Source organism: Marmota monax, unplaced genomic scaffold, assembly GCF_021218885.2.
Source record: "Marmota monax isolate L192 unplaced genomic scaffold, Marmota_monax_Labrador192_F-V1.1 WCK01_AAM20220418_F8-fsc00024, whole genome shotgun sequence".
NCBI classification, from domain to species: Eukaryota; Metazoa; Chordata; class Mammalia; order Rodentia; family Sciuridae; genus Marmota; species Marmota monax.
Genome location: NW_026695224.1, coordinates 10,327,682 through 10,352,648, shown reverse-complemented (window position 1 = coordinate 10,352,648; position 24,967 = coordinate 10,327,682). Strand labels below are relative to the sequence as shown.

Here is a 24,967-nt window from a genome sequence, read left to right as displayed (position 1 = left end):
ACTCCCCGGGCAGGGCAGGTCTTGGTAAAGTCACACATGGTCCCAGTGTGCCCCCTTGGTTAGGGCCTGCTGGACTCACTGGTGGAGAGGAATGGACAGGACAGCGATGGCAAAGAGCCAGCTGGGATAGCTTGGAGCCTCTGGAAGACCAGCCTGAATGACCAGCTGGGCCCAGCAGTCAAGCAGTGGCTGGTTCTTGAACTTGGGGGAGCAGGATTTGGAAAGCAGAGCTATGGGCAGATCCATCTTGGTGTGCGGCAGTGGCTGGGGCCAGCAGGCCTGGGCAGCACCTGGGCAGGTGGCAGCGTAGGCCTGCCCTGGGGTCACTGAGAGAGCAGGTCACATGGCCCAAGAAGGTCACGGTTGGGTGGCAGAGGAGTGAGTGTTCACAACCTCTGTGTGAAGGGTGTGCAGTGCCAGGCCTTGGGCTCAGCCAGCTGTACTGACCACCCCCTGCCCAGGCCTGGACCGGAAGCCGAGGCCCTGACGGCGTAGGTGCTTTTCAGACACCCCAGGGGCCAGGAGCTACTGTTCCCAAGCAGCGCCTCCCCGGCCTTGCACAGAAGGGACCTTTGAGTGGCAAAGTCCTCAGTGGGATGACAACAAAGAAATGGGGCTTCTGGGGTGAGCAGAGGGGGAGCTCATGGGCATGGCCCAGGCATGGACAAGGGCAGTGGCCAGGACTCCCCTCTTGTCCTGACCACCGTGTCACAGCCAGGGCTGCTGCAGAGGGCACTGGAAACCCTAGTGCAAGGGTTCTTCCCTCTGCCTATTAAACCGCAGACCCTCACCCCACGACCTCTGACCTCCCGTGACCTTGCTGTGAAGCAGCAGTTGCCCGACTCTACCTGCCTGACTCCTGCCAAGTCCACACCTCCGGCCACCTGCCTCACTGTCCTCCTCCTCGTCTGTTTACAAACCCACACGTGTTCCAAATGAGGGCTGTGATTTGAATCTGGTTTGTCCCCTGAACTCACGGTGAAGTCCAATCCCCAGCGAAAGGAGGGTGGAAACCTAATCTGACTGTGGCGTTTGCAGGGAGGAGGTGAACTCTGGGAAGTGATTAGGGCTGGATAAAGTACCCCAAGATTGAATCCTGGTGGCTTTATGTGAAGAGGGAGAGAGACCAGATACACACAGCCACTTTTGCCTTCCCTCCCTGTCTCTTGCCATGTGAAACCCTGAGCCACTTGGGGACTCTGCCAGCAAGAAGACTATCACCAGATAGAACCCCTAGACCTTGCATCTCCAGAAGCATGAGCCAAAACAAACCTCTTTTTTCTATAAAGTAGACTTCCTCAGGTATGTCAACATAGTAATGAAAACCAACTAATACACTTAGATACATTTCAAAAGGAATTTTTATATTACTATTTGAAACAGAAAATAAACATGTCTTGGCAGAAAGAAGTGATACTTAAAATCCAAGTAAATAAACCAGTGTCACTAAATTCTGGCCAAGCCTGTGAGCCCAGACCTGCTCCTCTTGCTTAGACAGGGAGCTCAGCATGGCTACTGAGGGGAAGGACAAACCAACACTAAACCAAGATCTTCTCCCACCAAATCAGCCACAGAGTTGAAGGGGGATTAAAAAATCACTTCTCGGGCTGGGGTTGCGGCTCAGCAGTAGAGCGCTTGCCTAGCACGTGCAAGGCCCTGGGTTCCATCCTCAGCACCACATAAAAATAAGTAAAATAAAGGTATTGTGTCCAACTACAATTGAAAAATAAATATTTTTTTAAAAAATCACTTCTCACGTAAAGAATCAGTGGTATGGTGTGGCCTCATCTCCTGGCCACTCAAGTCATCTCTCACCTCCCGTGTTCCACACTTTGGGGACATTATCCTCAAAGATTCTATCTCCTGTCTCCTTTCTCAGGAGGAAGGGGCCCTCCCTCCTTCGTTTCACAAGGGTTTCTCCTTGAGGAGTTTGGGATTTTGAATCTTATCACCCCTCCCTGTCAGAGCAAAGCCCAGGGTGTGGGTATCTGATTAAAGGGGGTCAAGAAGTCACTTCTGAACTTCGCTCCTGGCCAGAACCCCCCTTGCCATCACTGTGGCTGGAGACAGCCTGCCCAAGCTCTGGGCAATTCCAAGGCCCACCTGAGGGTGGCGGTGGAGGGCAGGGGACGGGAAGGGGCCCCCACTTACGCCTTCCTCTCCTGGTCCATCCTGCTGACCTGGCCCCCAATGAACACCCGGATCTTGCATTTGCTCCACCTCTTCTTGCGTCGAAGGAGATAGGGGATGAGGAGGGTGAGGCCTGGCAAGGAGGGTCCCCAGAAACCAAGGGGAAAATTCTCAGGGGACAGCCCCTGGTGGGTTCCTGTCCCTTACTGCCACCATAGGCAGACCCCTTCCCCTCTCTGGACCCTGGTTTACCTGCCTGCATCAGAACTCACCTGGCTAAACCCCGGTGGCCGTGGTGCCTGGTGTCTAGGGTCTATTTAGCAGTGGTGTTTTTAAATATTTTTAATATTCACCACAAGCTGGTAGTGAACGGGGGGGAATTGCACATGGACATCTAGAGAGAGGGCCTTTCTGGAAAATTGAACATTTGGCCAATGGGTGGGAGCCTGCATCCCTCTCTGTCATGCCATGTGAGACCAAGGACCAGCCACTGTGTTCAAGGCCTAGTCCTGTGTGTCCCGGTCTCTTTATTTGTAAAAGAGATGACGTTAGATTAGAGCACTGGCCAGAGGTAGGTAGTCAGCGCTCAGCCTGAGTTATCTGTCATTGATAGAGTATACAGTCCTCCTCTGTGTCCGCAGGGGATTGCATCCAGGGCCCCCTTTGTGCTGAATCCACCTGTGCCCAAGTCCTCTGTATAAAAGGACATAGAATTTGCATGTCACCTACCCACATCCTCCTGTGTACTTTACACCATCTCCTAGAATGCCAGCTACAATGTGAATCTGTGCAAATAGTTGTTGTACTTTATTGTTGGGAAATAATGACAAGGACAAAGTCTGTACAGGGTCCATACAGACACAATGTTCTTCCTGAACATTTTTGACCTGTGCTTGGTCAGAAGTGTGGAGGTAGCACCTGGGGACCCGGAGGCTTGGTTGTCCTCTTTTGAAGCAGGGGTATTTTCTATGACTCTGTCAAAGGTGGGAACTATAAAGACAAGAGTCGTGTTTTAGGGAAAAACAGGGCAGGTGTGTCTCTGTGGAGAGTACTCCAATAGCTGTCCTGTGCACTGGCCCCTGTCCCCAACTCTGCCGGTGGCTGGGACCCCCAGGACTATCCAGTGAGGACGTTCTTCTGAGGTTGGCCTCAGCCCTGCCCCCATCTCTCTCCACTTCACGGCTGAAAAAGTTAGAGGCCAGGGACAGGGGCCCCGCCGGACGCCCTGGCCAAGCCCATCCAATGACTCAACCCAGTTATCCAGGGGTCTGGGGCCCTGCCCACTTTGCTGGACTCTAGGTCCAAGCAGAGGCCTTGACAAGAGCCAGCCAGGAAGGTCAGGGCAAGAGATGCAGGGACGGGCAGGGAAGACGTCCCAGGGCATGAGGGAGCCACATCTGAGGAGTCCTGACCTCCATCATCAAAGAGCCAGTAGATGTCCACAGTCTTCTTGCCCTGCTCGGCCTGGAAGAGGGTGCTGGCCTGCTCCTCCCGCACCAGGGCCTCAGGGTCCACTGCGGGAGGGGAGGGGGTCAGAGCAGCCAGCCTCCTGGAAACGGCTCGCCACCCTGAGAGGTGGGCTTGCCGTTCAGGCCCAGACTGTGCCCGCAGCAGCAGACGCAGCCGAGCAGGCCTGGCCGGGGCCGTGCACTTCCCTCCTGGCGCCAGGACTCGGATTCTCAGGCAGGTGGACCAGGAGCGGAGACCCTGGGATCACAGGCTGCCGCATGCCCCCCCCTGCTTCTCAGCTTCTCCCTCCCCAGGCTCCAGCCAGGGGGACCCCATGCCCTCTGGGGCGGCCCTCCGGGAGGAAGCATGCTCTTCCAACCCTTGCACACTCTCCTGGGCCCCTCAGGAACGCCACAGGAGTCCCCTGTGCCTGTGGCAGCTTCCCCTGCCTCCCAGGGCATCAGCGGAAGACTGCCACTCTACCCCTCCCTGAGCCTACATCAGACAGGTCCCGCAGGGGCCTTGCAGGGACTTGGGTCCTGGAGGCCCAGCGTCTCCACCAGGACCTGCGCTCTTGAACAGGGGCCACGCCCATCGGGTTACTCAGCCCAGTTAGTCAGCCGCTGCTATCACTAGGAACAACCATCGCCTTTGACCGAGTCCCCAGGTGGCCACCACTAGCCCCTGCTGGGCCAGAACACCCTGAGCCTCCGAGTGGGTGGGGACTGACGTGTGCCCGACACAGATGGCCTGGCCCCGCGGGTGCTAGTGCCCTTGCTGTCCTCCGCTGGGTCAAACACAGGATTAACTGTAAAAGAGGGGCATCTGGGGTTGCAGGGTGCCCTCACCTGGGGAACACTGGGTTCTCCATCTAGCAGGGCTCCCTGAACACTGGGAGGAGAGTCCCACGGCCCCACCACACTCAGACCCGCCTCCCTCTGCCCTGGCCCTGCCCTGGCCCTGCCCTGGCCCCTCTTGCTCCTCCAACAGGCTAAGCTCATGCCCACCTGGTGGTGAGGATGCCCCTGAGCTGGGGGCAGCTTTCCCCAGCCCTGCCCCTCGCGGCCAAAAGGCCTCCCCTGGACACCTGTGTTGAGTGCCAGACACTAGATGACCGAGTGTCCGCTTGTACAGATCTGCTTTGCCCCAGGGACAGGGGCTTTGTTTGGCCCTTGCTGTACCCACTGTGCCTAGAGCAGCACAGGAGCATGGCTACCGACTTGGTCACTGTTGGTTGCATAAATATTTACTGACCAGCTCCCTGGGCCAGGTACACCCTCAGCCCTCCGTGACACGCAGAGTCCCACCCACCAAGCTCCCGGCTCTGCCCTCCATCTGGCTCCATGAATTTTATGTCTTTTACATTTCTAAATACTAGTAATTCAGAGTCTGCAGAGTTGGACTTTTAAATGGAAAACACAGCAGCTCCACGCTGCCCAGCTAGAAGCATCCTCTTGGACTGTCACGTCCCCTTCTGGGCCTTAGTTTTCCCACCTGGAAACCTGATGGTCTCTAAGTGACCATCCAGGGCCGACGTTCTATGAGCCTGTGACCTTTAGTTCCTTATGCATTTTCCCTCTCTTCCTTGCACTGCTTAAAGAACTTGGGTTCCAGAAGTTTCTGGGGTCCCCTTCTGGTCTGGGACAGCGTGCTGAGCCGGCGCTGCGGGTGCTCACCGTGAGCCTGCAGGGTCTCGGAGATGTTCAGCCCCTCGCGCATCCTCAAGACACACACGCCGTAGTTGAAATCAAAGGCATCACTGGAAAGAGGAGCAGGGGGTCAGGCTCGGCTCAGCCCCAGCTCCCACCCAGGAGGTGACCTGGCTCCCGGGAGACCAGGTGTCCAAGATGGCCCTGCTTCCCACCGTTCTCCTTCTCCCCCCTGGGCCTCAGTTTCCCTGTGTGTAAAGTATGCAGACAGAACCGGAGAGTCGCCCGGGACCCCTCGAGGGACACTCAGTCAGGCCTGGCTTCCCCCTGGAGAGCTGGGTGAACCCTCACAGCTCTGCCACAGGGTGGGGTGGTCGATATCGTCTCCACCTTACAGGTACACACATGGAACGGTTTGTCCACAAGCACACAACCAAGGAAGGGACCAGCTGGTCACTGTGAACTGAAGGGCAGGCGTGACCCCAGGACAGGCCTCACTCAAGCCGTGGGCTGTTATAACGAGTGTCTAGAAGACTCCTGCGCATGCCCGATTGATTGATTGCTCTATTGACACAGTGTGCAAAAGCCACCACTTCAGTGTGAGGCAGTGGGCCGAGCACTGCTTCCTTGGCTGTCTCACTCACACCCTCAGGATTGTCTTAGGACACTGGAGCCGGGGGAGCCTAGACACAGTTTCTCCACCACCTTCTCTTGCAATTTCATTAGAGGCAGTGGGAGGGTCCCCTGAGCTGTGCAGCCAGTCAACAGTTGACCGGGAAGCAGGGAGCGGGTCCCAGGGCGTCAGCTCTCAGCCTTGGCTCTTGAAGGAACGCAAGGCCTCGGGCCTCTGTGCAGCAAAGACCTCAGGCTGCAGGAATCAGGGGGCGGAGTCCACTCAGGGAGTTCAGTCCTGGTCTGGTTTCCCTTCCCTTCTCAGCGACACCATCTCTTTAACAGACCTCTGGGCCTTCTGAAGCCCACACGGAGGCTGTCGAACTCAGACCTACACTTCCAGCTACTCTGGAATATTAAAGATCTGGCAACGGTGTGGCCCACGTTTCTGTGTGGGTACAATCGGCTAGAGCAGCTCACCACAGTCCCCACTGCTCCCTATTGTCCTACACCTGCCTGGTCCCTGCCAAACTTCACCTTCCCTAAGCCTTGATCACAGTGGATTCAACTTCTTAAGTCCCCACTGGTTCCAGTTCACTCCCCAGGTCCAGGAACCCCTAGTGGCACAAATCAGCAGACCCCAGGCCCCACTGCCCGTGCCCTGGCTCACTGTAGGATGTCAATGTAGTCTTCCACTGTGGCTGGGTGAGCAGACTGCCAGTTCTTCTTGTATCCGACCACCAGGATGTTGGGCTTCATTCTCCCCAGACCTGCGGCCTGTGTGAGGGAGTGTTGGTCAAATGGGCACGGCTAGAGGGCAGGCCTCCCAGCTAGTGGGGCTCTGTCCTGCGACTAGGGTAGGCTTTCTCAGTCCAGCTGCCCTCTGTCCCTGCTGTGGGGGCTTAGGAAAGGAATCCCCACTGTCAGGGGCCTGTCCACCTGGACTCAGCCCCAGAAGGTAGAGCTACAGCCAGGGCGGCCCCAGGGCCTTCTCGGAGCCAAGCCGGCTGCACTGTCCCAAGCCCTGGGAATGCGCCGGGTCCTGCTTCTCTAGAAGATTATTTCTCTTAGTGCAGGACTTGAGTTTGCCTGTCAAGTTTGAGTATTCCTGGGTCATCTCATCCACACATCTTTTATACTTCTCTCCTTTTTTAAAAAATATTTTAAAATTTAGAAAATCTTGAGGTTAAATTCACATAATAAAAGCATTTTTAAGCGTACAATTCAAAAACATAAATTTTGAAGAATTTAAAAAACTCCAAAACAAAATACAAAAGATACAGTTTAGTGGATCTAGCACATTCACCATGTTTAGTAAATTCATAAAACCATCACCTCTACTTTCCACAAAAAGACCCAGGCATTTTATTTTGTTGTTGTTGTTGTTTTGAAAAATAGTTATAACTATTGAGAAGGATGCTCATATGTTGATCTAGAATTAGCAACTGTTATAATTTAATCTTTGTGTCTCATATTACATAAGATAACTGAGCAGTAAATGAATGGCCAAGTGGAATGTTCTTGATTTATTTTTTTTTTCTGTACGGGGGATTGAACCCGGGGCCTCCCTCCTGCATATGCAGGGCAAGTGCTCTGCCGAGGAGCTGCACCCTGAGCAAAGGCATTCTAGATCTCTAGATCTCGAGCTGAGTGGCAGCCAGGTGCACCAGGTGGTGCCTGGACCCACGGACACTATTGGTCTCTCACTGAACTGTTTTTCACTTTACTTTATGTAAATTATACCTGAGGAAAAAAGTGAAAAACAAAAAACAGCAACTGGCCAAGGTCACAGAACCCCTACCGGCTTCCATATCAGTTGCCCAAGTCCCGAGGCTCAGAACATACCCGCCCGCACGAGTAGATCTGGAGGTGCAAGAAGGTGGGGGGGGGCTTCTTGTTGCAGCAAACAGGTCTTAAACTAGATCCCCAGGGTTCTCTGCCTTTCGGGGTGCACCTGAAGTAATAAGCCCCGCAGGGAGGCTCCCGACCCGCCACACCTGCATAAGAATCTGGACGCCGCTGCGGAGGTCCTCGGCGATGACGTCAGAGTAGAAGGCCTTGATCTTCCTCTTGTTCAGCCACTTGGTGTGCCCGTGGGCAATGAGCCGCAGCTCGGGCATCCTCTGCTTTCGGGGTCCCTGTGGGCGGGTGGGGCAGGTGATGTCAGGGGCTGCCTTCCCCCTCTGGCCTGGGATCCAGTACCCCTCCTGGCCCACGGTCCCCCTCTGCCCTGGGATCCAGTCCCTCTCCTGGCCCACAGTCCCCCTCCTGGCTCACGGTCCCTCTCCTGGCCCACGGTCCCCCTCTGCCCTGGGATCCAGTCCCCCTCCTGGCCCATGGTCCCCCTCTGGCCCACAGCCTCAGGAGCATCTGGGGAGGCCCATTCTCCTTTACAGAGCTGGGGGAAGGAACCAGTCAAGGAGAGGGAGAAGGAGAGGAGAGGCGGGCGGGGAGGAGCCCGAGAGAGGGGCCGCCCAGCCAGGTTCTGCTTGCCCCTCGCCCCTCTGCCCCTGCCCCCTGCATGGACACCCCAGCCAGGCGGCTCCCCCAGCAGCGCAAGGGCACTCATGACAGGGGACACTCACGATGAGCACGTGGCCACAGATCATTAGGCTCAGGTTCTGGGTAAAGGTGCCCACAAAGTCCACCAGGGCCGGGCGGAAGTTGGGGGGACCGGTGAGCACCAAGCACTGGGGGCTGAGGAGGAGCAGGAAGGGCAGGAGCTCAGGAGGGCACACACAGGGACGCTGGTGGCAGGTGCCCCAGGAGCTCTGCCACCTCCTAGGTCACCCTGAACCCCAGTGTGGCCTCAGGCAAGACCCTTCACACTTCCCAACTCTTCTTCTTGACTCTGGGTCAAGGTCGCGTCCAGATTTTTTGAAGGCCATCGGACTACATCTACATTGTCATTATTGCTCAGGTCACCAAACACCCCACCCAGTGCTCTTCCTTTGCCCTGCCCAGACCAGCTGCCCATGGAGGTGGACAGAACAAAGCGACCCTGGCTCCAGCTCCCCGTGGGTCCCAGAACCTCTGCTCACCGGTAGTTCTTGATGTGGTCTTCCACCTCGTTGAGGCCCACGGAGTAGCTGAGGGCCAGGTTGTAGGAGCCCGCCTGCACCGAGGAGCCCCAGTTGACCTCTGAGGGAGGGAATGTGGGGTGACAACGAGATTAGAAAATCCCTGGGGAAACCAATTTGTGGCAGGAGGGCAGGTCAGCGGGGCTGCTAGGTGCCTAATGAGTGCAGGGCTGGCGGCCCACCATGCATCAAGGTATGGAGACGGACTCCTGCCCTGAGAGACCTCATGACCCTGAAAGCCCAGGAGCAAGCGCAGACTTCTCTCTTGGAGCTGTATTTCCTGGATCCCTGTCACCCCAGATCGCTGCTTGCATGTGGACACACCTGCCAAGTCCAGGCTTGGTCCACCTGTCCTTTCAACAGTCACCCCTTAGCCACCCCTCAGGCCTAGGTGGGAGGCCCTACAAGTCCACTCAGGGTCCTTTGTGCTAGAGATCCCTGGTCCTGGGTCTCTAATGTAGAGATCTGGGCTCCTGGAGGGCAGAGGGCACCTGGCCCCGCGGGGAAGGCTGAGGGCTGGGGACCTGGAAGCCCCAGCCCTGGGCAGGGTTGAGCGCAGATGGCCTGTGCCCACTCACCTGGCTTTTTGTAGATGACGTAGAGCAGGAGGAAGAGGACCACGCCGATGGCGATGAGGGCTGCCCACCAGGTGAGCAGGAACATGATGACCACGGAGACCACTGCCCCGAACAGCGCCGTCCACTTGCTGTAGTATTGGAACGAGGGTCTCCACCCTGGGCGGGGGCTGGGGTCACCAGCCTGCCCTGCACGAAGGAGCCTCCTCCAGGGCAGCACTGGGCAGCAGTCGTCCGGGTGCCCAAGGCCTGGGTCCCAGACTGTGCCTGCAAGCCAGGGACTCAACGGGCCCCACCGGCCTTTCTTCCTGGCTGGGCCTGGAGGCTCTGGGGAGAACCGCACGCCTGCCCACCGGGGAGGAGGCATCCTACTCTGACCAACTCCGGCCACAGGACATCGACATCAGCAAGGGTGCCAGCTCCCCAGGCTCCCGAGGCCAGAGGGAGGGGGAGGCATGGTTCTGCCTGACACCCCCTCCCTCCAGGCCAGAGCCATTGCTAGTGAGAGCTGCCCCAGGGCACCATGCACTTGTGGGTGATGTAAAAGGTGGCAATTTGGGGCTAAGTGGGCTTCCTCGAGTCTTTTTACTGCCATCTGCCAGCAGTTTTTCATCACAAACAAATAAATCCATGACATCTCATGGCCAGGATATGAGCGGTGTAACCAGAGCTGTGCAGTGCGCAACCTACAGCACTGTATGTGACGACCTTGTCTGACTTCGGGAAGTTCTCCCTTCCCTCTCTGGGGATGAGGTTCCTTGCTGGTGCTGGTAGAGGAAGCTCTCTCTCTACCATTCCACCTGAAGAGGGTCCTGGGGCTGCCCGCCTGCCAGCCCACCTCCACCCCCAGCCCTCGGGCGCCTCTGGGTGCAGGGTGCAGGGTTTGCTCACCCGGTGAGTTGGTGATGGAGGCGTGGAAGCAGCTGAAGTTGATGAGGGCGTAAGAGCACAGGAAGAAGTTGGAAATGATGGGCGCAATGGTGTTGAGCTCGGCTTCAGGGACCGGGGAGAAAGGAAGATCTGTCAGGCAACCCACCTGCCACCGCACCCTCCCTCAGAAATGGGACCCCAGGCAGGCCGCTAGCCTCAGTCAGTCTCAACCTTCTCAGCTGTGAAATGGGTCCTTCCTCTTGTGAAGCTCCAAGGGATGGAGTCTTCTAAGCTGAAAGCTGTCAACTTTTAAGCAGACAAGGGCAGCGTGGGAATGCACCCGTCAGGCTACGGGATGACCAGGGGCAGTGGCTGGGACATTTTTGACCACAAATTACAGTAAGGAATACACCCAGGACCCCTGAGAACTGTCACCCCTTCCCTGTCACTGGCCCCCACTGTCCCCAGATAAACCTGTGCACATGAAGCTTTATCTCAGGGCCTCTCTGGGGATCCCCCAAACAAGGCAAGCACCTCTTATGTGTTGGTCCTTCTGCCCAAGATCCCATCTAATCCCTGCGAGACCTCGGCCCCAGAGCACCTGAGATCACGGTCCACAGTTTAGCCAAGCCAGGACCCCCAGAGCAGAGGCATGGCTCCGAGCCAGGGGCGGGGGTGAGCAGGCAACAGGGGTGGGTTCGTGCCTTGGCAGCCCTGTCTAGCCTCCTCCACCCCCTGGGTGCGACCTGCCACCAGGATCCAGGGGTGAGCATCTGGAAAGCTTCCCTTTGGTAGCAGTGACCAGACTGTCAGGGCAGGTCTCCGGTTGGTAATGGGTGAGGCCAGGCTGGGAGGCAGGGGTCTGGCTGTGGCAGGAAGGTGCCACAGCTGCAACATAGGGAGCAATGGACATCCCTGCATGGCCACTGTCCATGCTGGGTGTGGCCACTTCTCTCCTGGTGCTTCCTTAGCTGAGTTATCAGGAAGTACTGGGTGTGTGCACGTGTGTGTGTGAGTGTGTGAGTGTGCATATGAGTGTGTGTGTGTGTGTGCTGTGCATACTCGAGGTCTCTTCCTGCCCACCTGTGGCACACCTGTTACACAATCTTGCTCCCAATCTGCAGATGAGGAAATCAAGGCCCAGAGAAGTGAAGTCATGTGTCCAAGGTCCCACAGCCGCCACATGGCAAAGCCAGGGCAGAAAGTGGATCTACCTGACATGTACCAGGGTGTTTCCCACCGTGAAACCCAAAGGTCAAGAAAGTGGCTTTGCTAGCTCGTAACCCACAAAGACAACTACCAGGCCATTTGTATCAGCTCCAGTCAGGGACCCGTCAGAGTGGCCTGGCTCCAAAGGCAGCCTGGGGGTTCATTTAAGCCTGGGAATTCAGGGGGAGGGGATCCCAGCTGCCAGGACACAGGAGTGAGGGCCATCTCACTGTCTGGAGGAGGGGGGCTCCTTCCAGGAAGGGCTAGCCCACTCGGGGGCCATTCTCCAGGTGCAGAGGTCGGCTCAGAGGTGTGGCGTGCCCCAGGTTGGACGCCCAGCAGCAAAGAAAGCGACCCTCTCTGGGTGCTCACTGTCCAGGCCTGGCTGGGGGAGAAGCAGGGAGAGGAGCCGGGCTGGGAAGGGGAGGCAACCTCTTACCAATGATGATGAAGGCCACTGCGATGGCATAGGCCAGCAGGTAGCCGCGCACGGGCTCCTTGTTCTTGCCGTAGCCTTTGCCAAAGAAGCCGATCAGTGGGTAGAGCTGATCCTCACACAGGCACTGCGGGCACCGGACACCGTGGCCACTCCCTGGCTGCCACGTGCCCCCTGTCCTCCCAGGGCCCTCTGGGCTCTAGCTCCTGCTTGGTCCCCTCTGTAGTATCAGAGGGCACCTCCTCAACCTGGGTCCCCATTTCTAGTTCTGCTAAATGGGCGAGCCCTCCCCTCACCAAGGAGATAGGACCAGGGCCAATCCGAGAGGGTCGGACAGCGGGCCCACGGGCAGCGGGCCGGTGGGAAGCACAGGGGAGCCTCAGGGTCCCCCCAGCAATCACCTGGGGCCCCTTCCTCCTGGGCCTTCCAGCCTGGTCTGTCCTACCTTGGCCCCTTTCTGCAGCCTCACCTGGAAGACCTTGGCAGCAGAGACCAGGCAGGCCAGGGCAGAGGACAGGGTGGCCCCGAAGATGCCGGCGGTGATCAGGGGCGCGAAGCCCGACACCATGCTCATGGTCTGCAGGGATGAGGGCCTGAGCTGGGGCCATGGCTGCCACCCCACCTGGGGCTCCCGGTGCCCTCTCAGGGAGCGCAGGAGGCCGCTCGTCCCCCGTCCACCTGGCCTGTCCCAGCAGCGGGTCCCCAGAGCCAGAGCGGGTACCTGATAGTAGTTGATGAGGCCGTAGTGGCAGCTGTGCTGCTGGGCGCACTGGGTGAAGTTCCAGCCGTAGCCGCAGGCCAGCCCCTCACAGGCACCCGAGCCAGGGGTCACCGTGTCGTTCAGGTCCCCGGAGGCGTCACGCACCACACAGGAGCCTGAGAGGAGGTAGGGTGTGGGGCAGTCTCCCTTCCCAACTCGCCTGCCCCCAGCATGCTGGCCACAGCTGCAGGGATGAGAAGCTGTGGGCGGTCAGCTCTCCCTTTATCACATGAGGAGGGGGGAGCAGGGGGAGATGGGGAGGGGAGGGGGGAGGAGGGGGAGGGGTAGATGGGGGAGGAGGGGAGGAGGGGGGAGGAGGGGAGGAGGGGGGAGCAGGGGGAGATGGGGAGGGGAGGGGGAGAGAGGAGGAGGAGGGGAGACAGAGGAGGATGGGGGAGCAGGAGGAGATGAGGGAGGGGGAGGGGGAGGAGGGGGGAGCAGGGGTAGATGAGGGCGGAGGGGGAGGAGGGGAGCAGGGGGAGATGGGGAGGAGGAGGGGGGAGATGAAGGAGATGAGGGAGGGGGAGGGGGAGCAGGGGGCGAAGGAGCTGGAGGAGGGGGAGGGAGAGGAGGATCAGGAGGAGGGGGAGGGGGAGGAGGGGGCGTGCAGAACAGCCAAGGCCTAGGTGAACCGCCACATGCCGGACACTGCACTCAGCCCCTCACAACCACCCTGAGAGAGCGGTGCTGAGAGGCACAGAGAGCTTCTGCCCAACGTCCTCTTGAAAGCACAGACCTGGATCTCAAGCCCTGGGTGGTCATAAACTAAGCCAAATCCCCTGGCCGTCTGTGGACACCTGCCTCACAGGTGGTCCCTGGGAATGAGGGTAGCTGTGAGGGCTTCAGCTCAAGTCAGGTATTGCCCTGGCCTGGATTCAAAGCTTGGCTCCACTGCTCAGAGGCTGTGTGACCTTGGGCAGGTCCCTCCACCTCTCTGAGCCCCTCATTTTCTCCTTTGGGACCAGATGAAGTGTGGTGAGCCAAGCAAAGGGCTGGGCAGTGGCAAGTCACTTACTAGCATCATCCCCACCAGCGCCACCCAAGGCTCAGAGCACGACTGGTCCTGCAGGGTCTTCACCCTCGCAAGTCCAGAACCTTAACGTTGACAGGACCAGAAGTCACTGGCCCCAGTCGCTGTGAAGTTGCTCTGGTCACTGCCAAGGTGACGGATGCCCGAGAGGTAGGACTCAAGGACCCACTTCCTTGGGTTTCCATGTCTTCCTGTTAGGGTCAGACCCCACCCTGGGGCCCCCTCCAGTGTCTGGGCTTCACCAACTCTGCAGGGTGGCACCAGGGTCCTCCCTGCCCCAAGCAGCTAGCCGGCTACTCACCGATGGTGGCTGAGATGGCCAGGTAGGAGACGGTGGTCCAGAAAATGGCCATGAGCGTGCCCTTGGGGATGGCCACAGCAGGGTCCTGCAGCAGGAAGGGTGCGTCAGGCAGCCCCGGGGCCTCCTCCAGGCCCTGCATCCTGTCAAGGTCAACCCCTGACCTTGGCCCCTCAGAGCCCCCTGCCAGCACAGAGAGACACCTGTGATTGAGGACTCACACAGGAGGGACGTGACCATGATCAGGGGACAAGGCCACATCTAAGGTACAGGGAGCCCAGGGTGGGACAAAAGATCCCACAGCCCCACACCTGGGCTTGGAGGACCCTGGCTATACAGGAGGAGGGACCAGGACGGCAGGGCCCTGGGTGAGCCCGCCTGGGGTGGACTCCAGGTGACCGGCTGGGCCGTGGCTGCTGTTCCACGCCTGGCCTCGTCTGTCAGTGGCCTGGCAATGGCGCGACCACACATGGGAAAATGAGTGGACCCACAGCAAGCTCCTGACCCGGCCCAGCTCCACCAGCTGCCACCATATGTGACATCCTGTGTGACTGATTTGTCCTGTTCCACGACAGTAAACAGGAGTGAGGACAAGCCCCAGACTTACGCTTCCTAACAGTGGGGACGGATTCCCCTGCGCGGTCCCCCTCCCAGGCACTTTCTCAAACCTAATTTCCTGAGAAGTGGCCTGCGCCCCTGCACCTGGCTCCTGGGGAACTGAGGGCAGGGTTGTGAGGGGACCCAGTCACAGAGCCTCTGGTGGCTCCATCCTGACCCTGACACTGGGGTCCACAGCCATGGGATCTGCCCACTGATCCAGAGCTCAAGAGGCTATGACTGTTACAGTGACTTCAAAACCAGCTCCGTGCTCCAGACACAGAGCGGGGCGGGTGTCAGGTCTGCCTACTTGGGACCTCCCCAGTTTGCCTGTCAACAGGTGGAAACAGAGAGTAGAGATAAGTCAAATTGAGGAGGAAGGGTGTGGCAGGCCGGAGCCAAGGGGAGGGAGGCCCAGAGGGAGGCTGGCGTCTCAGGGCCTCCAGGTCTGGTCACTGCTGGGGTCTCTGACCTGGGGGCTCTGCAGCCCTGGTCCTGCCAGCCCGTCCCAATGTCTGGATGGCTTGACTGGGTCATGCACATGGAGTCCTGGCCCTCAAGGCCAGGCCAGCCTCCCACGCCACCAAATTCACATCCACCAGGAGCCTCGGACCATGGCCTTGTTGGGAACAAGCCCTTTGCAGGTGTGATTAGCTGAGGTGAGGTCAGGCTGGGTTACAGTGGCCTCGGGTGCAGTAACGGAGTCATCGTAAGAGGAGGAGAAGACACAGAGGAGAGACGGTCACATAATCAAAACGATGCAGAGCGAGGAAGTCAGGGAACGCCACTGTCAGGGGCCACCGGAGCTAGGATGAGGACAGGAAGTTCCCCGGGGCCTTCACACAGAACGTGGCCCTGTCAGGACCTTGATTTTCAATTTCCAGACTCCTGAACTGTGAGAGGAGACACTTGTATTCTCACCCCCCACCACCCCCATGTCTCGGTCTGAGATCTCAGGGGTGGCTCACAAGTCAGGCACAGGTGGGTCCACGTCCCAGCCCGTCCCGTCCTAGCTGTGTGACCTGGGAGAAGCCCCTTCATGTCTCTGAGCCCCAGTTTCCCCATCTATGAAACAAAAAAAACCACCTGCCCCAGCAAGAACCCTAAGTGGGGGTTCTTAGAAGCGGAGGCAGCATCCCACACATGGACAGGTCTTGGAACAGCACAAAAATGTCTGTCGAGGGACAAAATGATTGTGATTGAATTGTGGGCTCTGCTCTACAGACTGGCACTCCAGTGTCCGTGCGGTCAGTGTGGCCTGGGCCAGCCGCTGCATGAGGAGGGCTTGCTTGTCTGTGGCATCAGGAAGTGACAATGTTTGCAGCTAGCTCTTAGCACGTCCTCCTGGGGCCAGGCGCTGTCACCCTGCCCTGCCCCCTGTACATCTGGGAGATGTAGGGACACTTGCCCAAAGTCCACAGAGAGGCCATAAATGGGACCTCTGCTGCTGAATGAGCAGAACCAGGAGCCAGTGGCCCTTTTAAGGCTTGGCAACACTTGGGACAGCGCAAAGGTGACCCCTTACCCACTCAGAGGCAGCGGCCCGGCCCTCATGCCTGCACTCTGGGCCACTTAGTAACCGACAAAGCAGCTAGATGAACTGCTTTATCTGAGCACAGGCGGGACCTCTGCAGGGAGCTCAGGGCAGGCTGACCAGGCCTGGGCTGGCTGCTGTCCAGGGGAAGGAGAGGGCTGACAAGCGCTCCCACATCCAGCCCCAGGGTACACGCCCGGGGCATAGCCAGTTAGAGCCTGGCCGACCTGAGGAGTGTCTTAATCCACTCAAGAACGCCTTTGGGGGCTGGAGACTGCAGGGAGGGCGCCGGTCACCCGCTCTTGCACACCATCTCCTTGGATCTTCCTGCCGGCAAAGCTCCCCGCCCCACCACAGCGCCCGGCGCTTTGAAAGCCCAGCCCCAGCCCCTGCTCCACCCAGAAGGTTTCCTGGGGGTCTCTGCTGACGTCCTCTGTCCTCCCCATGGTACGGCTTCGAACTTCTCCTCCCACACCACCTTTCACCACGATTCAATCAACAAACAGGCTTGCGACTGACTGAAAGCTGGGAACAGGGACACACGGATGGGTGGACGTCGTTACTCTAGGAGACCCACGACCCCTGGGAGAACGGCCAGAGACGTTGTTTGAAAGACAAACAGACACTTGGGAGGTCAAGAAACAGGCCAGGGATCCCCAGGTGGCGAGTCCAGCACAGTCAAAACCACGTGGGCAGTGGGGCTGAGGGCAGCAGATCCTGGGGCAGAGCAAGGGTCACAGGGACAGTGACAGAGTTTGGGGACAAGCCTGGACAGGTGCCTGGAGCCTGGATCACTGGGCCAAGGAGCTGCAGAGATCCCGGGAGGTCAGCCCAGCACAGGTGTGCACGTTCAAGACTGAGTTTCAGAATGTCGCTGCTGGGCGGGTCTTCCCTAAGGCCCAGAGACCCAGGAACTAGCGGGGGACCAGCACATACTGGGGTGTTGCACAGGTCTCAAGCCCAGGTGGTATCAACAACAGCCCAGAATAGAATAGAAGGGAACTGGTTTGGATTGGACCAAGTAGAACTGGGCCGCACCGATTGAAGCTCTGAGCCCCTTCTCTGCCCCGGCTCATGCCAACCTCCACGCTCGGGCAGCAGATCCTGCTGGGACAGGGAGCAAGACTGTCCTCACAGCCCCCTGCAGTGGCGGGGTGCAGGAGGGACAGGTGTTCTGCTCACCTTGAGGTCCCCAGAGATGTTGGCTCCTGCCAGGATCCCGGTGGCCGAGGGGAAGAAGATGGAGAACATTCCGAAGAAGCTGCCATCAATGCCCCTCCAGTCGGGCACCAAGTTCTGAACAAAAATGTCCCCTGGAACACAACCCTGAGTCAGGGCCGCCTGGACCGCGTGGCTGTCCAGGACCAGCCAGGCAGGCCGTCGACTCCCCAGCAGCTTCTAGCTGTGGGCGAAAGGGAGCCCGTCCTCCTGGTGCCCCACAGTGGGCCAGGTCCGTGGACAAACTGTCCCCGTCCCCAGAGCCATGGCCAGGAACCCCAAACTTCACGTACCCCGGTAACTGAAGAAGCCCTTGGAGGCCTTGTCCTCTGATGGGGGTATCAGGGTCCCCACCAAGTAGTTGGCAAAGGACACCATAATGACAAGGAAGAACAACACCTGGGCCTGGGGGAGAAGGACCTCGAGGTGAGACTGCAGTCCCGCATCTTCCGGGGGCCCCACGGGGGGATGCGCCCAGCCCTCGCCCCGGCAGACACTCCCGGCCATTCACGGCCATTCCGCAGTAGCTCTGTTGGAGGAGCTGGGATACAGCGGCGGGCAAGGTGGCCCCGGCCTCTTGTCTTGGCTGATGGGTGGGATGAATTTAGAGCAGGAACAGGGGTGTGATGGGACTGAGTTGGGGCTACTTGAGCAAAGTGGCCTGGGGAGGTGACGCCAAGGAGAAGACTTTTTTCTTTTTGGTGCCAGGGATTGAACCCAGGATGCTTCACCCCTGAGCCACATCCCCAGCCTTTTCTACATTTTATTTTAAGACAGAATCTCACTGAGTTGCTAAGTGCCTTGCAAAGTTGCTGAGGCTGACTTTGATTGAACTTGTGATCCTCCTGCCTCAGCCTCCCGAGTCCTGGGATTACAGGCGTGCACCACTGCACCAGGCTCAAGAAGACTTTTGAGCAGACACATAAAGGAGGAGGATGAGTGAGCCTGATCTGGGAATAAGTTAGTGCTTGGAGAAAGGAGACCAGCAGAGCCAGGATCAGAGGGCCACAGACAGGAGGCCCAGGGCCGGGTCCTGCCTTGCCCGTGGGCCCCTTCTGGCCGAGTCCCAGGCTGTGACCCAACACTTCCTTATTTCATATACTGAGCCTCTGACTCATGGCTGGACACGAGACTCAAATGAGTCTGTTTTGCAGCTGCACGTGGCCTGAGGCCAGGTTCTGGCCACTCCAGAGCAACAGGGGCAGCTCTCAGCTTGAGCCATCAAGGAAGGGAAGGGGCTCCTCCCTTTCATCTCGCCCTTCTTCCCTCTCCCTCTGCCTGGACTGTGGGCAGTGTGAGGGCAGCCACCGTGGACCAGGAGAGCCACACCCTAGGGATGCAGAGGCCACAAGAGGGGAGGAGTCTGGGGGTCCAACTACCCCCGTGGAAGCCTCCATGCTGGCCTTGGACCACGTCCACCAGGACTGTCGCATGAGAGAATCAAAGTCCCTCTTGTTGGAAGCACTGCTAACTTGGGCCTCTTTGTCATAGCAGCAGAACTTGGAGCCCAGCTAATACAGATAAGAAGGGGCAGAACCAGGGCTGACCGGCCTCTCTCCCTGCCCCTCTCCCCCGGGCCTTCCTCACCTTGGACTCCCATTCCATGCCAGCCAGGGAGATGGCCAGCAGCACCGTGACGGTGGCCACGCCGATGATGCGGATATCGTTGATGGGGTCCACGATGGGTGTGCCGTGCTCCTGGGGAGGGGACGCAGGCTGCCCTCTGAACACCCCACTGCTCTAGACCCTCCCCTTTGTGTGGGGTGCCCTCTGATAGCAAAATCCCATACAAGCTCCTTCCGGCCTACAGTCCCCCCATGTGGCTCTGCATGGGCCTGGACAACGTGGCCCCCAAGGCAGCACACGGCTCAAGAGGGCACTTGTGGGGATGGTCTTTGTTTGATGAGATCATCATCGTCACAGACCATGGCTGTGGTCCCTGAAGGGAGAGACTGGGTGGGGGGGAGGAAGGACCCAGGCAGAGTTGTGGGTCCAGCGCCACCTCACCTGGAGCAGGTCCCGCACGGTCTCTGCGAAGCCCACCGTGTGCATGGCCACACCCACAGCGTTGGCGAAGGCGAAGATGAGGCCGATGGAGCCCCCCAGCTCCGGGCCCAGACTCCGGGAGATGAGGAAGTAGGTGCCACCTGGCAGGGAGGGCCGAGCCAGGAGCCAGGAGACCAGAAGAGTCAGCCGGGGGGTGGGGTGGGGTGTGCTTAGGGCAGGCAGAGGCTGAGGAGAGGTGACATGGGGCTTCCAGGGCAGGAGTAACCGAGGCCATCCCTCCTGGAGCCCCCACCTGGAACCTCAGGAGCAGCCTGGGGCATCCCATGGGTGGGGAGCAGTTCAGAGTCCATTCCCAGGGTGGGGACTGGGGCAGCCTTCGAGAAGAGGAGCCCGGGACCCACCTGACTTGACCTTGCCGTTGGTGGAGATGGCCGAGATGGAGAGGCCTGTGATGGAGGTCACCATGACGGAGAGCAGGATGATGACCCAGGTCAGCACTGTGGGGAGGGAGCCCCAGAGCTCATTGGGGTTCCCAGGCGAGGAGCTCTGGGGGGACCTGAATCCACCTACTACTCAGTGCCACCCAAGTCACTTCCCTCCTGAGTCTTGGTTTTGTCATCTGAAGAATGGGTCTCTACTTCCGGGCATATTCTGACTAGTCAGGGAGCTCAGGATCCACAGGGAGGGAGTGCTACGTAGGTAAGGGAAGGCACTTTAAGGAAGTGATCGATACCACTTGATGAGCACCTCTGGGTGCCAAATCCTAGGCTGCTCTTCCTGCACCCTATAAACCCCGCAGTGGCTCTGCAGCAGGTACTACAATCAGCTCCATTTTACTAATAAGGAGACCAAGGCTCGGAGAGGTTAAGAAACTTGCCCAAGATCACACAGAACTAGCTTCCGAACCTCTGTCTTCCAAAGGCAACCCTGGATCTGCGTGCTGTGCTGTAGAAATTGGCTCAGAGAGGTTAAGTGACTCCCTGAGGCCGGGCAGGGTGAGCCCTGGGACGGCTGGCTGCAGGTCTGTTGAGTCTGTGCCATGCCATCCCCACTTTGGTCCCTGAAGGGGTCCAAGGCTGTGCCAAGGAGGAGCATGCCTGGCCTGTGGTCTCTGCAGCACAAGTTCAAGCCTGCTCCCAAGGGGCCTGGGAGGTGGAGGACCAGGACTCCCTCAGGGTCCTTTTCCCTGAGGGGCACTCACCAATGCCCGCCTGCGCTGTAATCCAGGGGAGCCGCAGGTAGAGGATCACACCCCAGATGTTGAGCATGCAGCGGATCTGAGAGGAGAGTGAGGTCAGAGGACCTCGGGGAGCTGATACCCCAAGGCCCAACACACGGATCCCTGTCTCCGGTCATGGCATGGCCCTGGGCTGCTGGCTGCAGGACACCTGCGTCCCTCCTGTGCTTTTCCCACTCAGCAAATTCAGTGGGGCAGAGGGGCAGGAGGGGACATCCACCTTCCTCTTGCCCACCCCTGTCCCCTGCCCATCAGGGCCTGAACTGGGCTACAGCGTGATTGCCGCCCGCCTATCCCCAGCCCAGGAGCGTGTGCCCGCCAGCCCAGCCTTGGCCCCAGTGGCCAGCTCTTGGCCCAGGATTGACGTTCCAGGCAAGCCAGCAAATGCAGGCTTGAATTGCTTCCCGCTCACAACAGAAATCAAAGCTCCTGCTGCAGTGACCTCCGCTTCGAAATTTAAAGCCCAGCCAGAGGCCCCCGTGGAGGCCCAAGTTCCAGGTGGGAGCGCCTGGTACGTCTTCGGTCCACCAGGTTGCAGGGCAGGTAGAGGCATGCGGTTTGCACAACTGGGGAGATTTCCCAGGTCCTTGGTCTGCTCTGAGATGCTAAAGAGGACCACACCAGGCTCTGGCCGACCCAGCTCAGGAGGGAGACCCAGGCTCTGAACGCCTCTCTGGGGTCGGAGGAGGGCTTGGGGTTTAGATGGCGAAAGAGAGTCACAGCAGGTGACAGTGGGCAGAGTTAAGAGGAGAACCTGGCCTGCCGCCCCCAGAGCCAGGCCAGAACTTTCTCCTGTGGACCCCGTGTGGTCCCCTCTGCAGAGCCCATAGTGTCCCCCAAGGCAGAGTCAACGTGGTTATTTTGCATCTGCAGATTGACTTGTGCTGTAAACTACAGCAACCTTTCCTTCCTCCTCAGGAAGGGGAGTGGGAAAAAATCATAACACAAAACCCACGATTGTGGCCTGTGTATGTGCTGCCATCTGGTGGCGGTTGGGGACACAGTTTTTTTCCTACTAACTCCCACAGGCATTGATCACATTCTCATTTAAGGCTCATTTCACAGATGAGGAAACTGAGGCACAGTGGTTAAGTAACTTGCCCAAGGCCACACGACTACTGTGGCCAAGTATAGATCTGGGTCTCAGGACCTGGGACAGAAATGGGGGAGGAAAACCCAGAGAAAAACTGAGGTCACTGTCCTGATAGGGAAACTGAGCTCCAGGCTGGGCCCTGGGTCTGCTGCCACTCACATGTGAGGCCCAGAGCTCCGCCCTCAGCCTCACCCCACTCACCATCACGCCCTTGACCCAGCCGAAGCGCACGGGCTCCCCGGGGCTCTTGTCACTCTTGGTGCCAGCCTCGTCCTCCACCAGCCCGTCCGTCATCTCATGGCTGGGCCGGCTGTCGAAGGCCAGGGCATGCAGGTGGCTGCCCTCCTGCTGGGAGCCCAGAGCCCACAGGTCAGGCGGGCAGGGTGCTGCACCACCACGCCACGTGTCACAGGCCAGCAGCCCCCAGCACGGCCTCACTGCACACAGAGCTGCTCCCCGGATTTTACAAAGCTCCAAACAGAGAGGAGCCACCAGCCCTGGAAGCCCTGGACGCGCCTGACAGTGGCACCTCCTCTCCGCTGGGGAGCAGTGGCCTTGGGGCAGAGCAGGCTGCACACAGCCTAGGGGTGGGCTGGGCTACTGTCACCCCAGGGAGGTAAAACTGCTTGTCCAGGGTGCACACGGTGCCCGGGCAGCCCGGCCCCTGCCCGGGTGTGGTAGGTCCCCCAGCTTGTGCCCCCTCTGGCAGCTCTTCTCTGGGCTTTTCTTCCCAGCCCCCCTCAGAGGCCCTGCATGGGACAATGGGGCCTCCACCCCGGGGGCCAGGATGGAGGTTTGCTCTGGGGACAGAAGGCATCCGGCAAGTTGAGCAAGTCTCAGCCCAGAACCAGAGTGATTCTGCCCAATTGTCAGATGGGAAAAAGGACACCCCACAGGGATGGACAGCCCAGCTCCCAGCCCTCCACCCTTCCCTGTCCCACCTCCCAGGCTGCACAACCTCCCTCTGAGTGCCTCCAGGGACTGGAAGCCCATTTCCTCCCTAGGCAGCCTGCCCTTCTTTCGGTGGCCAGTGACTAGACAAGATGAATTAGAATATGCACCCGGAGCTTCACCACCCGCCTCTCTCCCACTATTTCTTTTGGACCTCTCTGACTTTGAGGAAGACACTTATCCTTCCCCACAGCACAGGTGACAGAACTGAGGCTCAGAGATGTTAGGTAACTGGGTCAAGGTCACACAGCAGGGAAGTGGCTCATCTTCTGAGAGACAGCCCTTACCTTGAGGAAGGAGTGCAGGTCGGCCAGTGTGGGCCGGACCTTCCGGGGCTGCCCGGGCAGGGCACTGTCAGCATAGTGCTCATAGGCAGGGACCGCATCCATGGTGTTGTAGCCGAAGGTGCGCATGTGGAAAGTACTGCCATGGGTCAGGTGGCTGGGGTGGCTAGTGTCATAGGCTGCTGGTGGCAGGGGCTCATCGCCCCCCAGAAGTGTGCTGATGGTGAAGCGTCCTCTGCACAGAGCAGGGTCCCCGGACGTCTCCGTGGTGGGCAGTTGGGCCATTGTGGCTCTGGGTCTCAGGGAGGGGTCCAGGGTCGGCAAGGACAAACAGGGTGGCTTTATAGGCTGGGCCGTGGCAGGGGGAGGGCGGGGAGGTTGGCTCAAACCGCCCTCGGCTGGCCAGCAGGGTCCCCAGACAGGGTGGGAGGTGGAGCACGTGCCCACTGCCGCCCCGGCCACCATTCCACCATGGACACAGGGCCCCGCCCCAGACCAGCAGGACGGGGCGACCCAGAGACACCCACTGAGTCTTGGGGCAGCTCTTTGGAGTCTGGGGGCACTGAGATCCTCAGCCAGGACCCAGGAAGGAGCAAGCAACCACCAAAGAGGACCCTGGGGGGACCTAGAGATGGCCTGGGGGTCTGAGAATCCTACCAAGCAGGCTCACAAACCTCTCGTTGTGGGACGTGGTATTTATTTTGATTTATTTAGTATCCTTAATACATGAGTTGGAACATTTAAGATGAATGTGAGACGGAAGCTTCCCTGCTCCAAATGTCATCCGCCACGTCTTTGTCCTTCCACAGACGGCTTAGCATCTAGAAATCATTATGTGCAAGCAGCCCCACAACCTGCAGCCACCAGTAGACACATGCGCCCTGAGGGCTTGGGGCTGGTCAGCATCAACCACAGAGGCACACTTCCCTGGGTGCTGCCTGCAGGGCACAGGTGGGAGCCGGAGAGCCAGCACTTGCCTCCCCAAAGCCTCCACACAAGCTCCCGCTCCCCAGGGGGGAGGTGCGCCAGGCCTGGGTCCAGTTTTGCCGGTCCCCTGAGGCCACACCTTAGATGCACATTGACAACAGAAGCAAGCCCTGGTCACCAGGGACACCTGAGGCCCGCCGCCGCGGGGGGACAGTGGTTGAATTTGAGCTGCAGGGGTTTGAAAGAGGTGGATCAGGGTTTTAAGAGATGAGATGAGTGGAGGCTTGGTGTGTCCCCAGAAATGAAGGACTTATTTCTCCAGCTGCTGCAGGACGGTCCACCCCACTGCTTCCCCTCCCCAGTGGCTACGTTTCCTCCAAGAGGAGGGCATCCAGTGGCTGACGGATGTGGGGCAGAAAGGTCTGGCTCCCTGCCCTGGTTCCCTCCAGGACACCCAGCTCCCCTCAGGTCGGCTGAGGCATGGCGTCTACACCGCAGCCCGCTTCTCCTCTGCCTGGTGCTACTTCCCTCCTTCTGCTCACAGACCTGACCCTAGAGCCCTCCCTGGTGGGGGCCCTGATCTCGACCTGTCTCTGCCTGCTTCTGAAGTGGGGGGGCTCACTGCTCCCAAGAAAACCGTTGATCTTTTTTCACCTCTCCAACAAACCCTTACTGACCATCCTCATGGGCGGAGGTGGGAGCCTGGGACATGGACGGGGCACTGTTCTGCGGAGTTAGTGCAGGCACTGGACATGGACATGGTCCAAGCCCAGCTGTGCTGCTAGCACAGCAATGTGACAGGCCCTGGAGGAGGGTCAGGGTGGGGACAGCCAGGGAAGGCTTCCTGGAGGAGGGGGCCCCTGACCTGAGGATGAGCTGATCCTACCAGAGACAGGAGACAGAGGGAGGCCAGAAGGCTACTGCCTGCTCTGTCACCTGAGCTCTCTTCATACTCAGGCTCCATTCATCCCCCGGAGAAGACAGAGGGACACGCTTTCCTTCCCTTCCTCGCCCTGCTCCC

The 24,967-nt window shown here is 59.0% G+C and overlaps 1 protein-coding gene across 13 annotated transcripts in view; it reads right to left on the bottom strand.

Moving 5' to 3' along the window:
• Window positions 1–23,349, bottom strand: part of Slc12a3 (solute carrier family 12 member 3) — a 32,045-nt gene extending 8,696 nt beyond the window's left edge. For 3 of the 13 annotated variants that reach the window (XR_009225881.1, XM_058575804.1, XM_058575806.1), the window contains exons 1-22: window positions 23,023–23,348; window positions 21,986–22,132; window positions 20,656–20,731; window positions 19,856–19,951; window positions 19,455–19,594; window positions 19,035–19,145; window positions 17,741–17,852; window positions 17,412–17,542; window positions 14,102–14,186; window positions 12,732–12,970; window positions 12,480–12,587; window positions 12,014–12,137; window positions 10,387–10,488; window positions 9,499–9,654; window positions 8,882–8,981; window positions 8,426–8,537; window positions 7,838–7,978; window positions 6,511–6,617; window positions 5,256–5,338; window positions 4,310–4,387; window positions 3,543–3,644; window positions 2,152–2,263 (exon numbers count right to left, since the gene is read on the bottom strand). Coding sequence is in view for 12 of the 13 variants with exons in the window: in XM_058575804.1 (XP_058431787.1) it covers window positions 2,152–2,263; window positions 3,543–3,644; window positions 4,310–4,387; window positions 5,256–5,338; window positions 6,511–6,617; window positions 7,838–7,978; window positions 8,426–8,537; window positions 8,882–8,981; window positions 9,499–9,654; window positions 10,387–10,488; window positions 12,014–12,137; window positions 12,480–12,587; window positions 12,732–12,970; window positions 14,102–14,186; window positions 17,412–17,542; window positions 17,741–17,852; window positions 19,035–19,145; window positions 19,455–19,594; window positions 19,856–19,951; window positions 20,656–20,731; window positions 21,986–22,132; window positions 23,023–23,304 (2,744 nt within the window). In the remaining variant the exon portion in view is untranslated. Of the gene's footprint in view, window positions 1–2,151; window positions 2,264–2,283; window positions 3,121–3,542; window positions 3,645–4,309; window positions 4,388–5,255; window positions 5,339–6,510; window positions 6,618–7,837; window positions 7,979–8,425; window positions 8,538–8,881; window positions 8,982–9,498; window positions 9,655–10,386; window positions 10,489–12,013; window positions 12,138–12,479; window positions 12,588–12,731; window positions 12,971–14,101; window positions 14,187–17,411; window positions 17,543–17,740; window positions 17,853–19,034; window positions 19,146–19,454; window positions 19,595–19,855; window positions 19,952–20,655; window positions 20,732–21,985; window positions 22,133–23,022 lie in introns of those variants that run through there. The other 10 variants (XM_046434334.2, XM_058575805.1, XM_046434335.2 and 7 more) reach the window with 10 other exon arrangements.
• Window positions 23,350–24,967: the final 1,618 nt, after the last annotated feature.